We start from the raw sequence: 16,784 nt of genomic DNA, 5'->3' as shown, positions 1-16,784 counted from the left end.
AGTGGACCAAAGTCCCATCTTCCACTTACTTCTTTCCTCTAACTCCTCCAGCATTAAATTGTCTTCAGAGTAAGAAGGTGTGGAAAACAGAGTATAACATACTTGCTGCCCAAATGATGCTGGGCTTGAAGACACCCAGAGGCACACATAAGCAGAAGATTCTGGAGTTGACCCCCGCCCCTCATTCATCCTGAGCTTTCCCAGCACTAAGAAACCCTCCTCTGGCCACACTAAGCAGCTATTTCATACACTTTATTTTATTTATAGCAACTGGAAAAGGAGCTCGTGGAACGTCAACCTCCAGTAAACACTTTACGAGAGATTTCAGACAGTCTTCTTACTAAGGGGCATGGAGAAGACTATATTGAGACTGAAGAGAAGGTACATGTTATTGAGAAGAAACTCAACCAGTTACTGGAGCAAGTGTCCCAAGATTTAATGTCCTTGCAGGGAAGCCAGGTGCGTCCACTTACAGTTTTTTTTTTTTTAAGTGATGTTATTTGATAGAGAACGAACACAAGCAGGGGGAGCAACTGGCAGAGGGGAAAGGGAGAAGCAGGCTCCCTGCTGAGCAAGGGGACGATCCCAGGACCCTGAGGTCATGACCTGAGCCGAAGGCAGATGCTCAACTGAGTCCCCCAGGCCCCCCACTTGTGCTTTTAAATAGAAAGATGTCTGCTTAGATATGAACAGGAAAACAGTATGGCAGCCTTGCTGCAAGAGGGAGGCCGTTAGCACGTGGTCTGAGCAGTCTCCAGTCCTGTCCCTTACTAAAAGCTGTGGGGCCTTAAAAAAGTTACACTAGCTCTTTGATGCTGTCCTGTCATTTGGAAGGGGAAGACAAGAATGTAGTATCTACATGTTCATATGGCTGGCCTATGAAAAACAAGTCTAATCCCTCTATCATCTCTGACCTGCCTTCATGCTGAACAGAGTCCTCTTCACTGTCTTGGTCACTGTCCCCTGACCCTCCCTTCCCACCCACCCCCCCACCCCCAGTTCTCTATCTTCTCTTTAAAATGTGATCCAAGTCTGAACAAACCCAAGCTATGGCCTCACCAGACTTAGGGCAGGCCTGCCCTCTCCGTTCTGGAGTTACATTTCTGCCCATGCAGCTGAGGCTTTGGTGTGTTGGTGGCCATGTGATTACATCAGCACATCTGAAGCTCACTGTCCACTGATCCTGTCCCTCTTGCTGCAGCTAAACTCAGTGTCCCCCAGTGGGTGCTATCGGTGTTTAATGATAGTGGTTGGCCTTGCCTTGTCTGAGAGGGACTTTTCCAGACAAAAAGAAATGTTAAAGTGGGGAGAAGAGGAGCTCCTTCTTCCAGAAAGATTTGAGCTGGGGGAGGGGGTGAGTAACACAGTGAAGAATCTGCATGAAGCACATTGTTATGCTCTTGAGACTATTCAGAACCCTCTGTTTCCCTGAACTGAATCCTTGGGGTGTGGATTTCAGAACCCAGATCCATCTCTGCCCAGCTTGGATGAGGTAGACTCCGGAGACCAGCCTCCAGGAGCATCCGTGCCAGCTCCCCAAGCACAGGTGAGAGCCCCTTTCTGCCATGAGGATTGCGCTGGTGGTTTTTTCAAAGTTAGCGAGGTGACAGGAACTGGAGACTCCCAAGGCCCTGTCCCTCATTTCACGGTAGCACAGATCCACTTCCACCTGCTGGTCAGTGGAGAGGCTGACTCTAAAGATTAAAAAAAAATTGAAATACACCTTTAACAACCAACCCATCTGAAAGGCTGTCTTATCAGCTGCTCTTCCCTGGAAATGAAGAAGGTTGTGAAAGACGGGAGCCCTTCTAGTATTGTGGAGGGGGCTTCCCAGTATCCCCCATTAACCACCAATCAACAAACGGGACCGTGAAACTCTCATTAGTTTAACAAACCCAATTATCTCTTACCTCATGGAGTACAATCTCAAATGTATTACTCTGGTCTCAAAAGCTTGGCAGGAAGACGACCTAAGGCAGGCATGTTTTATCCTGGCCAGGACTAAGTCTTCAATTACTAACTGGATTATTTTTTATCTAGCAGTGTGGAGCAGAGAGAATGACAAAGGACGAGAATAAGATGGACAGCAGGTAAGGGGGCCCCGCAGTCACAGCAGTGAGTCCCCCTGTTCCACACAGGCACCGTACCCATCTTTCCCCAGGCCACGCTTGAGGTCTTTGTTAACAAAGAGACTGGGTTTTTTTTTTTTCTTTGGTCTGGAAAGGGCTGGGCTGCTCTTCCAGGACTGAACCACTTTAATCTCAGGTCCTGGATGTCTTACTTGACACAAGCGAGGGGTCGGGTAACCCGAGGTGTGGCGGGGGTTGGGGGGGGTTGCCTCTGGAGTCTCCTGCTCAGCTCTCCACCTCATCCGTTGGCAGGGTGCCTGGCCCTGCTGGCCCCGGCAGCTCCCGGCCACAGCGCTCCTTCGTGTCACGGGTGATCCGGGCCGCACTGCCCCTACAGCTTCTCCTCCTGCTGCTGCTGCTCCTGGCCTGCCTGCTGCCCTCCTCCGAAGAGGACTACAGCTGCACCCAGGCCAACAACTTCGCCAGGTCCTTTTACCCCATGCTGAGGTACACAAACGGGCCCCCTCCCACCTAGAGGCCCTGCCTGGCCTGCAGCACCGCACCACCAGCCCGTTCTCATGGGTGCCCAACTCGTGGCCCCAGACCGGTCAGTGAGGGGCCCTTAGCGTTGGCCTGACCCAGGGACCTGCTGCGGACCCGACCTCCAGGCTCAGTGGAGAGGGCTCTCACTCTCGGGACCCAGGGCAGCTTTCAGCTGCTCTTCCTCCCTGGGGGCCGGGAGCCTGAGCAGCAGTTACCTCGGGCAGTTTGGCAAAACCAGTCAATTGGTCTCGGGATCTGTGGAAACTGCAGTTTCCCCAAAGAGCCAAGCACTCTGTGAAATTCTGATTTATCTGTAAAACACTATCAAAGTGTAGCTCATATGCTCCATGAACAGTAGCATTCATCACATATTACAGAAACAAGCAAGTGGATTTCACCTTAGAAATGGTTCAGAAACTCACAGGCACCCTTAGCTGATTGATTGAAACAATCATATTTAAAATATTTAGAATTAATGTTACTCCAATCAGCTAGCAATCTCGAGCTACAGGTTATAAACCAAAATGTTCTGTTCTGTACTTAGGTCTGCTCTTTTATATTGCTTTAAATTTTTTAAAGAAATTATATTGCATGGATGTGGTTATTTGTGCATATTTTTTAACAATGCTGAATCTGTATGAATAATGTAAACTTTGATTTTTTTAAAAAAATCAGATTTTAGCTTGAGCTTTTGACTAATGTACAGTAAATGCCAAACTACTTGATTAGGGATGTTTTTGTAAGTTAATTTTATAAGACTTTTCACCTTTTAAGTGATGCTTCAGGTTTTGTTTAGCTATTTGGCCATGGGGTGGGGGGTTGTTACCAAAACTTGAAGCTATTTGTGGTATGTATGTTTCTCATTAAAACAAACAAACAAAAAATCCATCCTTTTGTTGTGCTGGATTATATTACAAATTAAATGTTATACATAATCTTCCACAGAACAAAAATTATTTTTAAAATATTTGGGATTTATTGGTTTTTAATTCTAAGCTGAATTTTATATTCTACTTATTTAACTTTATACAGAATAACTTAGAGGAGATCTAAAATCCCACAACTTGTAGATGTGGACATTACCCAGTGTGTGACCCTCCAAGTCTGTAGGGAAGGATGAAGGCAGCATGGCAGGGAAGGGAGGTAGAAAAGAAAGGATTATTTCACCCAGATATTTTTTTAAGATGTAAGAGAGAAAACATGAGTGGGGGGAAAGGACAAGCAAACTCCCCGATGAGTGAGGAGCCCAACATGGGGCTTGATCTCAGAACCCGGAGATCATGACCTGAGCCAAAGGCAGACTCTTAACTGACTGAGCCTCCAGGTGCCCCCACCTAGATTTTTCTATTCCCAGCTCTCTCCAAAGCAAACATTTAACAAATGTTACAGGCAAAACCACCTGCCTTCCAAAGAATTCTATCACCACTATTTCCCACTGAAACAAAGAGAGTGTGATTAGAACTGAACCAGTTCCTGCGATAACTGCTCCTGACCTGCATCTCTTGACACTTGAGAGACACCACTGTCCTAACGACCACCTCAGTCAGTTCCCCTTCTCTACCTACCAAGTACACACCTTGGGGGAAGCCAAGGAGGCTTGTGGGATATGACCAGACTTCCAGCACCAGTGGCCGCTTCTGTGGGTCAGACATTGCAAGCAGCTTCATGTAATGGGTACCAGTTAAAAGAATCTGTCTTGACGTTACCAAATTGATGAAAGTGATGGGGAGAAAAGGGTACTTTGCAGTTTAAAAAGTCTTTTGGGGGATCCCTGGGTGGCGCAGCGGTTTGGCGCCTGCCTTTGGCCCAGGGCACAATCCTGGAGACCCGGGATTGAATCCCACGTCGGGCTCCCGGTGCATCGAGCCTGCTTCTCCCTCTGCCTGTGTCTCTGCCTCTCTCTCTCTCTCTCTCTCTCTCTCTGTGTGTGACTATCATAAATTTTAAAAAAAATTTTTTTAATTAAAAAGTCTTTTGGGGGATCCCTGGGTGGCGCAGCGGTTTGGCGCCTGCCTTTGGCCCAGGGCGCGATCCTGGAGTCCCGGGACCGAGTCCCGCATCGGGCTCCCGGTATGGAGCCTGCTTCTCCCTTCCTCCTGTGTCTCTGCCTCTCTATCATAAATAAATAAATGTTTAAAAAAAGAACATCTTTTTAAAAAATAAATAAAAAGTCTTTTGATGCTTTAAAATAATTTCTTTTCACGGATGAACAAAAATCCCAGAGGGACATTTAAGTGAAAAGTGTTACCTAAACTTTTTCTCTAAGCCACTCAGTTGGTTAGATGCTCCTTGCTCCGGTTCTGCCAGAGGCAAAAGGCTGAATCTCTACTTCCTTCTCTTCCTTTCAGTCTAAGGGACATGATGGTTCTGGAAATCTTTGACTCTGGGGCAAGTCAGAGTTGCAGGAAAAGGAATGCATCTGCCTAATTGTTTACATCCATTCTCAAGATAAAGGTCTTTGAGTCTTGAGTCTGTACTCCAGGCTTCTAGACTCTACCCTCCCCGCCCAGCAAGCCTCTCCTCACTCAAAGCTCAGCATATTCCCAAACATGTGTTATGAGATCGTGTTTTTATACCTTTAAGAAGTTTTGCATCTTCCATTCCCCACACACGTTGGAAATTTTCAAACGACTATTAGGATTAAGATCACTTCAGTATGAATGAGTGACTTTTCTCCCCATCCCTATTGGGGGTATCATACTAATTGACTTAGATGGGGTAACTACAGAAAATCTACCCAAATAATCGATGTATGGCATGCTAGGACTTTTACATGGGTGGGCCACCTTTTGTTTGAACACGTAGTACCTGCGATCATAAATCACAAGGGTGAGATTAGCTGACCAAAGATTAAATTGCTACTGTTTAAAAAAATCTTTAGGTCACCTGGGTGGCTCAGTCAGTTAAGCATCTGCCTTTGGCTCAAGTCATGATCTTGGGGTCCTGGGATCAAACCCCACATCGAGCTCCACACAATGTGGAGTCTGCTTGAGATTTTTCTCTCTCCCTCTGCCTCCCCCTCCACCCCCCCCCCCGCCACTTGTGCACTCTCTAATAAAATCATAAAAAAAGTCTGATAGCTTAAGACAGACATTCCTAACCCTCTTGATTTGCAAGCAAGCATTTGTGTTTATGTACCTTTTTCCAGGAAGAGTGTTCATGGTTTTCATCAAATTCTTAAAGGGTGCTGCATACCTAAAATAGAATATAATGGGAACACTGACTACTTAGCCTAATTATTGAAAATTCTTATATTCCCAACAAATACATTTTTAAAGCCAAAATTATGCAAAAACACTTTATTTAGCTTATGTCACATTAAACTTTTAACAACAGTTCCATAAATATTAAGGGGACACAGCAGAGGAAAAGCAGTACCTGGAGGAATGGAAAGCAGACCTCAAAATCTGCTTTCACACAACAGCAAATATTTATTTGTAAAAAGGCTGAAATGTCAAAGCCTGCTTCATAGTACAAAGCATTCACCTGAAAAAAACAAAGTATAGCCACTAGCAGGCTCTGAGGTACACGGGACCACCCAATAATCAAGTTACACAACCAAGAGTCGTGGCATTTAGACACCCAACACAGAAGAGCAAACACTGCAGTGTAGACTGTGCAGTTAGGAGCTGCTCCAGGCTAGTGTTAGCAAACCTTTCCCCTTCCCATAAAGGAAACCCTCCAGCACCTGACAACCACTGACCTGACAAGTGAATAGGATCCTCAGAACTCAAGGATGGGGGTGCGGATCCTTGACTCCAAAACAACAGAAAAGTTATAAGATCACATATCGCAGAGACAATCACATCTGAGAGCTGCCACTGGAGCTGAGATTCCAGCAACTTTGAGAGCTATATAAGAATAAATGGCATGTGTTTCACACTATTGTATACCAAACTCCACAGGGAAGCATCAGTACCTAAAAGGCATGAGACTTTTACATGGGTGAATTTCCAAGGAACGTACTCCAGTGCATTTAGGAAAAGCAACAGCAGATAGAAGGAGGTGACAGGAGTACCACTAACTAGCTTATGAGCCCAGGTGGGAAGACAGGAACAATAGAACTCATTGTTTTTTCCATCTGTTCTGTAACATTTCATGCAGACCCCCATCTAAGCTGAAAAGGTAAGATCCGCAGGAACAGTAGAAGGCAACCAGAACTTTAATATCTGTTATTATGCATGGAGATTCAACTCAAGCAACAGACTTAGGGAGGCAAGTCCTGCAGCGGGAACAGTGGTGGCCAGGTAGCAGAAGACTTAAATTCATGTCCAAGTTTGGCCATAAGTAGTTTTATGACCTTGAGCAGGTCAAGCCCTCTGGGCTGTAATTTACACATGTGTACAAGATGAGATTGAACTTCTGTGTCAGGTTTGCAAGCTGTCCCTGTATCTACCTACAGAGTGTTGTGCAAATTGGGAGGGCCCCACTTAAACCAGAGTGGCCATGCATGTCAGATTGCAATTGATGAACGCAACCTATGAATATCTTTCTTAGTGTTTTGTTTTAAACTGCATGATTACGTTCAGCATTGGACCTCTGCCTATGTTCAGCTCTGTCACTTGCTTCCCTGTGTGACCCTGGGCAAATCTGCTTATACTCTCTAGTTTCCACAACCAGAAACTTAGGATCACGCTAATTATTATTAAGTGTGAAAGTATGAGGCATTGAGAACTGTGTCTGGCACACAGTAAGTGTTCCACAGATATTATTTTAAGGTGCTAAATGATGTATTTTTATCATTTCCTTCATGCAGTTTTTATTATGTTTTCTAAAAGGTTTTTAGCAGCTTAAAGAACTGTGTCAAATCTTATTTAATAAAAAAAATTTCATTTCAAAATAGACCTAGACGCTGAAGATTCACCTTGAATTTGAAAAGGTGTCTCTACACAGGCAAGCTCCTTAGCAGATTTAAATAACAACCAAGCTGTTTCCAAATGCTGGAAAATTCTAGAGTTGCTCCCACCTAGCTTATATATATACGAATATATAAGTTACTCTGCCAAGAATTGGTAACTGATCTCTTTTTTCTAAAATCTAGAATAATTACCCTTCTGACCAAGTTGGCAGATGAAACAATCCAAGTAAAGACTATCTGACTGCAGAGCTTGGGTAGATTTTGCTTTTTTTTTTTTTTTTTTTTTTTTAATACAGTTAAGACCCTCCAGACTTGTTATTAGGCTGACTTACTCTTCTGTTCCCCCTCAATTTTTTAAGAAAAATCTCTTCAAAATGATTTTGGGGTTGAATGTTGGTCCCAGTGGACAGTATGCATGTGACAGGCCTAAGGCCACACAGAGGAACTGTGGGGAGGAGGGGCTGTCAGGACAAGGTGTGAAAACTCACTGCAGCCATGCAGGTCCTCTTTAGGGACTGTCAGCTTCCTCCCAAGAATCTAAGTGAACACCCTGTTCTAATGTTCTCTATGTTAAGAATATTTCACGTTAATTCATTAAGATTTGTCCACATGACCCCATATGAGACACTCATGTTTTTGGACGTAAGCCCAAATGTCACGCATCTCTCACAAATAAGTTTCTCACATTAAACAATAACTTGCAGATCAAAATAAAGGAAAGGACTCTTACCACAGGAGTCTGAGGCAAAGCTAAGGATCACTTTTCCATAATACATAAAATGTAGTTGGGTGGGTTTTTTTTCCCCTCTGATACTCAAATGAATTCCTGTTTACAGCTGTCAAGTTCTATTTCCCCTAGTTAATTCCTTTTAAAAAAACTGATCTTGAAAAAAACCAAAATCCTTGCTTCACTAGGGCAGAATTTTAGGTTGTCCAAAGATCATTTTGAATAGGGTATGGATACCCCCAAAAAAGACATTTAAAAGAAAGCACTGTTAAGGAGAAATGATTCATCTTTAAAATGGATATTGATATAAAGACAGCAGACTGACCACACACTGGTGTCAGCTTTAGTGGACATGTTTGGAACAGATGGGCACAGAGATTCAAAACATTCCTATCATCTGCGACAAACCATGAGAGACACCTAACTCTGGGAAACAAAAAGGGTTGTGGAAGGGGAGGTGGTGGGGGGATGGGATAACTGGGTGACGGGCACTAAGGAGGACACTTGATGGGACAAGCACTGGGTGTTATAATATATGTTGGCAAATTGAATTTAAATTTTTAAAAACAATTTAAAAAACACTCCTTTCTGCGAGGGGGAAAGGACCCTAGAATATTCAAAACAATACAAAGGATAACTTTCAACTGAAGACCACGTTATCTCAACTGCCTACATGGCCCAATTTTAAGAGACAACTTTGCACCAAGGAGGCCCCCTAAGCTGGTCTAACCTCTATCCCCAGCACACCCCTATGGCATTCTGAGCGAAGAAGAAATTACCAAAAGTATTACAGCCCCCTTCATGGGCCAGATCCAAATGCAGGGAAGCAAGCAGCCTCAAGAAGCATGCAGGAATAGCTAGGAAATGCACGGTGGGCACTAGGAGAGTTCAAAGCACACACACCAGTCTGGAGAAGCACAGAATTTGGCATAGAAAGGTGCTTCGACACCTGAGATCAGTCTGGTTTCTACCTTGAGCATCAAAATCCAACCTAAAAAAATGTCACTATGTGCTACTGTGGCAGTGGCTTGGACCTTATTCTGTTTTTGTTGTTGTTGTTGTTGTTGTTGTTTTCTTTTTAACGTGGTAGTCTCTTTTGTAAGTACAATTAAGAGAATTTAACAATTCAACAAATAATTGTTTAAGACTGCCTCCTTTGCCTCCCACTTCCTATCCTCCTACCTCGAATCTTCTGTTTGGTGGGGAGTGGGGAGTGGGGGGTAATTCTAGGCTGGCCAGAAAGAAAGAAAATTGACCTTCTGGATGACACTGGTTCCTGTAAAATACAACTCATATGTTCCGCCCCAAATCTCACCTAGACGACAGGACTGAGCCACAAGGAATCATTTCAAACCATGTCAGAATACAGACAATGGTGTGCTCTCTAGGTCTGGTCCAAGTGTTTCAGAAGCAGCTGTGCTCAACTTTTAGTAAAACTGCACCATTATCCAAATTAAGATTTATTCAAGGACTCCCTAGCAGAAACCAACCTTTATAACATCGAATTTAATCTTCCTAAGGATTTAGTAAATACAGAATGTGCTAGCCAAAGTAAACCCATTTTCAAAAAGAGAATGAGTTTAATCTCCTACCACAAGGTAATTTTTTAAAACAGCATCACAAAAATCAAACATGATTATTTCACTGCTCACTGCCAAGGTAGGGATGTAACTCATTTTATGCATTCTCTATGTTCCTAAAGATTTCAATTTTTAAAAACTGAGTTAAAATTGTAATTCCAGAGGTGCTTTATCATCTTGTCCTATTTATGTTCCACTTGGAAGAGGAACTAATAGTCTTCTGTGAAGTTTCTATTTCACCCAGCTCGCCACATAAATGTTCTGCTAAGAAAATAGTTTAAAAGAGTCCTAGGGTGTAAAAGAATTCTTTCTTGCTATAAATAATTATCCCTAAATATTTTTTTTTGAAGTAGAGCTCACAAGCCAGGTCTTATTCAAGTGATATGCTCACCAAGTCTACACAGTCTGGTCCTGAACCTTGTACACACAGCCTGACATGTCCCTGTCTGTGGATGGCTAATGATGGTGGTTGTGGCTACCCCAAAGGAAGCAATGTGGCCGTGACCCAAACCCACAGGAGAAACCCATTCCTGCACATGCTAGGTCTTTCTCCAGCACACACTGGGCCCTTTGGAACAAGAGAGTTGTAAGGAGCGCCAATTCCAGGGGCAGAGATTTAAATCTCCATAATCCTCCATAAAAGTTATCATAAACCTAAATGCACCCCAAATAATTAGCAGGTTCTATGAACGCAAATCAAGAGGAATGAGCCTCTATGGAGATGGCAGCAAGGTCTGGGGGAAGGACATGGCTCAGCCTGTCCACTGGCTCTCAGGTCACAGTCCCTCTGGCCTTCAACAGTAAGAGCGATACATGACTTCAATCCTCACAGGCCTGTGAGGTAGGTGTGTGGAACCAGTTCGTTGTCATGGTCTGCAATCCTACAATCAAGTGGCCGTGAAGAGAGCAAACAAAGGTCTACGTAAGGGCAGGCTAGGTGACACAGTAAAGGTTAGTCCACTTCCTATAAATGCCCCATCCTCTCCCCTCTCCACATTACAGACCTTCCGCATCAGATCTCCACCATTCATTCCAAAACCTTTCAGATGTTTTCCAGAGCGGTGGGACGGAGATGGAAAGTAAAAAAGGGACCACACTGAGATCCTATGAGGCCAAGCAAGATGTAAAGTCTGCCTTCAAACATGCCCCCTGCTACCACAGAACACTGGCTTTCTCACCCTGACTCCTAGGAAGAGGGGAGGCCAGGTGAAGGACATGACACAACTGCACCTGCCATAACCACATGAGGCAGCACGCATGGGAAAGATGACAAAGGCTCCCCACTTCCGGACGGAGCTCATGGTTCGCACCGTGGTTCACACGTCAGCCTTTGGCCTCCTCTAAGGCCTGTTCGCCTCAGACTGGGCATCACTGAGATGCGGTCTTCTGGGAGCCCTCCTTGCTCTTACTCTCCTCTGCTGGGCTGCACTCGGACCCAGTGACTGAGGACTTGTGCCCGCGGAGCGTGTGCGCGTTCAGCATCTCCAGCAGCAGGTCGTAGACTGGGACCACGTTTTTGCACTTCATGTTGAGCAGGTGTTCCATGCCCTTGTTACTGTGGAGACAAAAAGATGCCAAGGTTCCTTCCCAAGAGGTAGCCATCAAAACTTTTTCCCAACTCTCCCCAACAGAGCCAGTCCACCCTCTACTCCCTAAGTTCCCCCCACCATTTGTTCTAGGGTTCTTATGTCTTTCAATCATCTACACTTAAGGGCAAGGACCTTAGTGTCCCACCACCCACCCATAGTGGCCTGACAGCACCTGGCACAAACTGCAGTTAATTCTCATTGTGCACAGTAGTTACGTTCTGTATGGTTGGGGCCAACACTGAATTAGCAAATACTCTGCTTCTGGGGGAAATGCAGGGTTTGGTTTCTGAGAGGCTCTGGGCACAACATTTTCATCATCTAATTAATACATAACTTTGGCATACCTGTGTTTTTGTTTAAAGACACCTTTTTTAAAGTAAACTGCTGCTTCATTAACATTTAACTCACAGTTAAACTAACATTTGTGCTACTACAGCTCATGCATGAACCAAGCTGATGTAACATGCATATCTTCTCCATAAGGCACATCACAGCCTTCTTGCACTCAGAAACACTGACAGTGCTTCAGCACTATGTTTGGGGGCCATTTATAGACAGTGAAATCGCCAAGAAAAAGAGCAAAAACATGGCACTAACTAGACCATGCAAAGGACATTAGAGTATGAGAGCTCAAATAAGAACACACCTTGTTTAACCTCAGTTGGGAATATAAGTGTGGGCAACCCCAATTTTTTGCCACCCTGAGCATGTCCTTGAAGGACAACAAAAATGCCACTGAATGTGGCTTCGGGGGTTACAAATAATTTTTTAAAGGTGGTCAAATTTGCAAATACAGAATCTGTGACTAATGAGAGTGGACTGTATCTGTTCTGCAAATGGTCATGTGTCAATAATTATTCAGGAGGAACCAAGGCAGAGGCTGTTTTCATTTCCTCCTTTGTTTTAATTCTTGAGGTGAATACTGTCCTTCCCCACAGCCTCTAGACTTTCCTCCTCCTCAGGTAGCAATTACCTTCCATCCTCATCTCTCCTCTGCCAGCCCCAGGGCAGGGCCGCCCTCATCCTAGAAACCATCATGCTGCACTGGCCCCCTTTCCTCAGCACACAGGATGGACATTCCCTGAATACACTCTACTCACGGTCCTGTCCTCCCAACCCTGCGGGCCTCACCGGTTCTCTCAGGTCTCATTATTAATGTCCTGATGCTATGACAAGAAAAGAACCACTCCTAGGGAAGGCTTTGTGTGCTCCCCCAGATCGCTGACCCCAGGAGTTGATCTAGAGGAGCTGGGTGTGGCTTCCTCAAGACAACCACCTCAGAGGGGCGCCTGGGGGCTCAGTCGTGAAGCATCTGCCTTCCGCTCAGGTCATGATCCCGGCCGGAATGGAGGCCACAGTGGGGAGTCTGCTTCTCCCTCTCCCTCCCGCTCACGCACGTGTGCACACGTGTGCTCTCGCTCGCTCGCTCTCAAAAAAGAAAAGATAAAAAGAAAAAATGACCTCAGAGTGGTGGTATAAGCAGGGGCGGCATTTCACATTAGGGGAGAAACTGCCCCCTTTCGAATTCCATGGCCGAGCCCAAACCCCAGCAACTAAAACCAGATGCGGGACGCCCACGTCCCCTGCAAGGTGGCGCTGACCTGGGCCGCGGGGGCGCGCACCGTGGAGGCCCAGCGGCCCCGCCCTCTGGAGGGGCTTATTCTCCTTTAGAGGTGAACGCTCTACCTTCTCGCTCTCAAGCTCGCACACTCTTCCCCGCGCTCTCCAGCCTTGGCAGGGCGCGCGCCCACGGTGGCCGAGCGGCCCGCGGGGACCTACCTGGCATGTCTCACGTGGGAGAGGAGCATCAGGAGGTTCGCCAGGCGCACGGGCTGCTGCTGGGACGGAATCCCGCTCTTGGCGATCACCCAGACCAGCGCGTCGGTCACCGCGTTGAGCAAGTGGCTCAGCTTCCGGCTGCTCTCCGCCTCCTGCGCCGCGGCAGCCAGAGGGTACATACCTGGGCAGGGCGACAGCCCCCCCACGGCGCTGAGGGAAGGCCGGCTCGGCTGGGGCCCCTGATGCGCCTCTGCGCTGCAGTCACCTGCCCCTGGGGTCCTGCCCAGCCTGGCTGAACGTGGGGCTGACGGTGCCTCGGGAGCCACCTGGCCCACCGCCGTGGCCCTTCCTAGTGGGAAGACTGTCTAATGGCCTGAAGCCACTGCATAGTGTTTCTCAGCTGCAGCAACCAATACAGAGGCAGACATGGTGGAAAAGTGAGATTGATTCTACTCTTCGCCCCCAGGAGGGCCCCTCATCTAAGGGGAGTCTAACAACCCTAAACTAGTGACCACTGCCAGGCAGCACCCCCGCCACCCCTCTTGTGTGCCACATGCAGACAGGGCGGGCCCACGGTCCAGGCCCGTGGCATCACTCCTCTGGCGGCACCTTGCCAGGGCCGGAAGCCCACCTCTAGCTCTGAGCCCAGACCAGTTTCCCAGCTCTTCCAGCCCAGCTCCTCATTGAGCAAAGCTGCAGGCACGTGTCTCCCAAGATTCCCCAAACCATCTCATGAAGTAGATTGCTTCCCTTATCCTGCCCTGTGTCTAATTCCCCTCTGACTCCAGGATCTGAGATACTGTGGCCTCCCAATATTTGCATGATAACAGCTCAGGTAAATCTTCGTGCCCCCACCACCAACCAGACTCCTCCATTCCTGGAGGCAGGGAAATAATCAGCTTCTCTACTAGACTTTCCCTTTCAAAGTAAGAATAAATGGCACCTATGTGAAATCATCAGGGGAGCAGCCAGCTGTGGGCTATAATGATCATGAGGACCAGCACACCATCTTCCACTGAATTTGGGCAATTTTGTTCTCTATTTTTATTGGCATTTGCAGTTCAATGAAGGTAACTCAGTTCAATACAGCTCCGCTGAGGCAAGGGACATGTTGAACCACAATTATGCACGTGTAATGCTTTACCACATCCCCGGGGGGCATGTCCTCCACAATGATGATGCAGACTTAAAATACTCACCTCACAATAGCCCACAGCTGCTTCTCTAACTCACCTGCTGACCTCGTTCTCCACAGTGACTCTTCCTGGGTCTTCCTACATCCTCAAAACTCCCACTGAAACCCATAGCAGGTAACCTGCTCTCCCACTGCAGGGGAAATAAGCCCCACCCTTGGCCCAACGTGCCCCTCTTAGCCTCCCTCGAAAAGCAGACCTCCTCATATGGCTCCCTTCCCAGCTCTTGGGCCAGAGTCCAAACCATCTGGTGCAGCTCTCAAGGGTACCAGGCCTCCCTCTGCTCATTTCGTCCTCATTTCCCACCACACCTCACCTTGAGCCCTACTTTTAACTCCAGAGCAGGTGACGCACAGAACATACTGAACTTTCCATTTAAGAACTCTCTTTCCCCCTTTTCCTCCTCTCCACCCTCTCTTCTCTTGCTTATCTACATCCACTTTTCCTTTAGATTCCAGCCTGGTTGTAAACTTCCTTCTGGAAGCTTCCCTGACCTCCCTACCATTTACCATACCACCCTAAGTCTACCTTGGGTCCTCCTCTGGAGCTCTGACGGTGCCCAGGGCACTCCCAGCAGATGGCACCATGTTGTCCCACATCCTGGATTTCCTCGTACAAACCCCATGGCCATCCTCCCACCCTCGGAGACATTTATTATTTATTATTTATTCATGAGAGACAGAGGCAGAGACATAGGCAGAGGGAGAAGCAGGCTCCATGCAGGAAGCCTGATGTGAGACTCGATCCTGGGACTCCAGGATCATGACCTGAGCCAAAGGCAGACACTCAATCGCTGAGCCACCAAGGTGTCCCGCACGTCCCCTAAAATTGACCCCAGCTCCATTAAAAAGTGCTTTAACTATCCTTCAGTCTATTCTGCTACGTCATGTGTGCCCCATGGATTTCTACTTCATAAATATGTTTTTGGAGTCTAAATGGGATTAAAACTGTGTACCAGTACTTGTGTCAGTCCAAAGTGACAAAGTGAAAACATAAAACTAAGTTCTCAGCTAATATACAAATGTTCATAGCAACACTATTCAAGATAGCCTAAAAGTAGAAATAAACCACATGTCCAAAAAAATAAAAATAAAAAAAAATAAACCACATGTCCATTAACTAATAAATGGATAGACAAAATGTGGCATAGCCATACAGTGGAATATTACTCTGCCATAAAAAAGAACAAAATACTGATTCATACCACATGGTGAGCCTTGAAAACCTGATGCTAAGTAAAAAAGCTAGTTACAAAGGACCACATTTTGCATGAATTCATTTATTGCACCCATCCAGGATAGGCAAATCTACAGAGATAGAAAGTAGACTAGTCCTGCCTAGGAGTAAGGGTGAGACAAAAATTAGGTAGTGATGGCTAATGAGTTCAGGCTTTCTTTTGGGATGATGAAAATGTTCTAAAGTTGGTTGTGATAATAGGTACATAAGTCTATGAATACACAAAAATCCACTGAATTGTATACTTTATTCTTTTTAAAGATTTTATTTATTCATTCATGAGAGAGACACACAGAGAGAGAGAGAGAGAGAGGCAGAGACACAGGCAGAGGGAGAAGCAGGCTCCATGCATGGAGCCTGATGTGGGACTCGATCCCAGGTCTCCAGATTCACACCCTAGGCCAAAGGCAGGTGCCAAACCACTGAGCCACCTGAACTGCCCTGAATTGTATAATTTAAATGGGTGAATCATATAGTGTGTGAATTCCTCTTCATAAATGAGTAGTCATTGCCCCGGAGAAGCCCTGGGTCTTATATGGGCTGTGGGGACAGCACAACTCCGTACAGGACCATCATTTTTGGTTTTTTGGGTTTTTTTAAGATTTTATTTATTTATTCATGAGAGGGGGCAGGTAGAGAGAGAGACAGGCAGAGACACAGGCAGAGGGAGAAGCAGGCTCCATGCGGGGAGCCCGATGTGGGACTCGATCCCAGGTCTGCGGAATCACACCCTGGGCTGAAGGCGACACTAAACCGCTGGGCCACCGGGGCTGCCCCAGGACCATCACTGTTAATCACTAACAAGGAGTTTGGGGACAGGAATCACTGAAGTTTTAGATGGGCTCTATCAGTTTTAGATATGGGAAATGCTTTTATTTGCAAGAAGATTAACTTATATAAAATCATCCCAGGAAGGGGTCGGGCTGAAAAATACCCATTTTGCTGCCTCTTTGGTCAGCAGTGCAATGCCTGCACTTTGGGCATTCACACACACTTGAGGTCAACAAACACATGTTTACAGAGTGATTGCTAAGTGGCAGGCTCCGGCAGAGGCAGGCGACAGGACACAAATTCCTGCCTCTAGGATGCTCACTGCCCAGACACATAGGAAACGAAAATTAATCTCTTCTACCGGCCAAAAGTAAAAGCATCAGTAAGGATTCATTTTAGAACAAAATTAAATTGCTTTTCATGACACTAAAGAAATAGA

At 46.1% G+C, this 16,784-nt stretch overlaps 2 protein-coding genes across 9 annotated transcripts in view; one reads left to right on the top strand and one right to left on the bottom strand.

Annotated features, from left to right (window-relative positions):
• The window catches only part of SYNE2 (spectrin repeat containing nuclear envelope protein 2), a 326,121-nt gene extending 322,621 nt beyond the window's left edge, over positions 1–3,500 (top strand). For 5 of the 6 annotated variants that reach the window (XM_041759982.1, XM_041759984.1, XM_041759987.1 and 2 more), the window contains 4 exons: positions 268–459; positions 1,460–1,546; positions 2,041–2,090; positions 2,382–3,500. In XM_041759982.1, coding sequence (XP_041615916.1) covers positions 268–459; positions 1,460–1,546; positions 2,041–2,090; positions 2,382–2,604 — 552 coding nt within the window. In that variant the 3' untranslated portion in view covers positions 2,605–3,500. The remainder of the gene's footprint in view (positions 1–267; positions 460–1,459; positions 1,547–2,040; positions 2,091–2,381) is intronic. The other variant, XM_041759985.1, reaches the window with a different exon arrangement.
• Positions 3,501–5,942: 2,442 nt separating this feature from the next.
• The window catches only part of ESR2 (estrogen receptor 2), a 68,598-nt gene continuing 57,756 nt past the window's right edge, over positions 5,943–16,784 (bottom strand). For all 3 annotated transcript variants that reach the window (XM_041757617.1, XM_041757615.1, XM_041757616.1), the window contains exons 8-9: positions 13,146–13,326; positions 5,943–11,332 (exon numbers count right to left, since the gene is read on the bottom strand). In XM_041757617.1, coding sequence (XP_041613551.1) covers positions 11,146–11,332; positions 13,146–13,326 — 368 coding nt within the window. In that variant the 3' untranslated portion in view covers positions 5,943–11,145. The remainder of the gene's footprint in view (positions 11,333–13,145; positions 13,327–16,784) is intronic.

The sequence above is a fragment of the Vulpes lagopus genome, chromosome 6 (assembly GCF_018345385.1).
Source record: "Vulpes lagopus strain Blue_001 chromosome 6, ASM1834538v1, whole genome shotgun sequence".
Classification (NCBI taxonomy): Eukaryota; Metazoa; Chordata; class Mammalia; order Carnivora; family Canidae; genus Vulpes; species Vulpes lagopus.
This window is presented reverse-complemented; position numbering and strand designations above follow the sequence as displayed.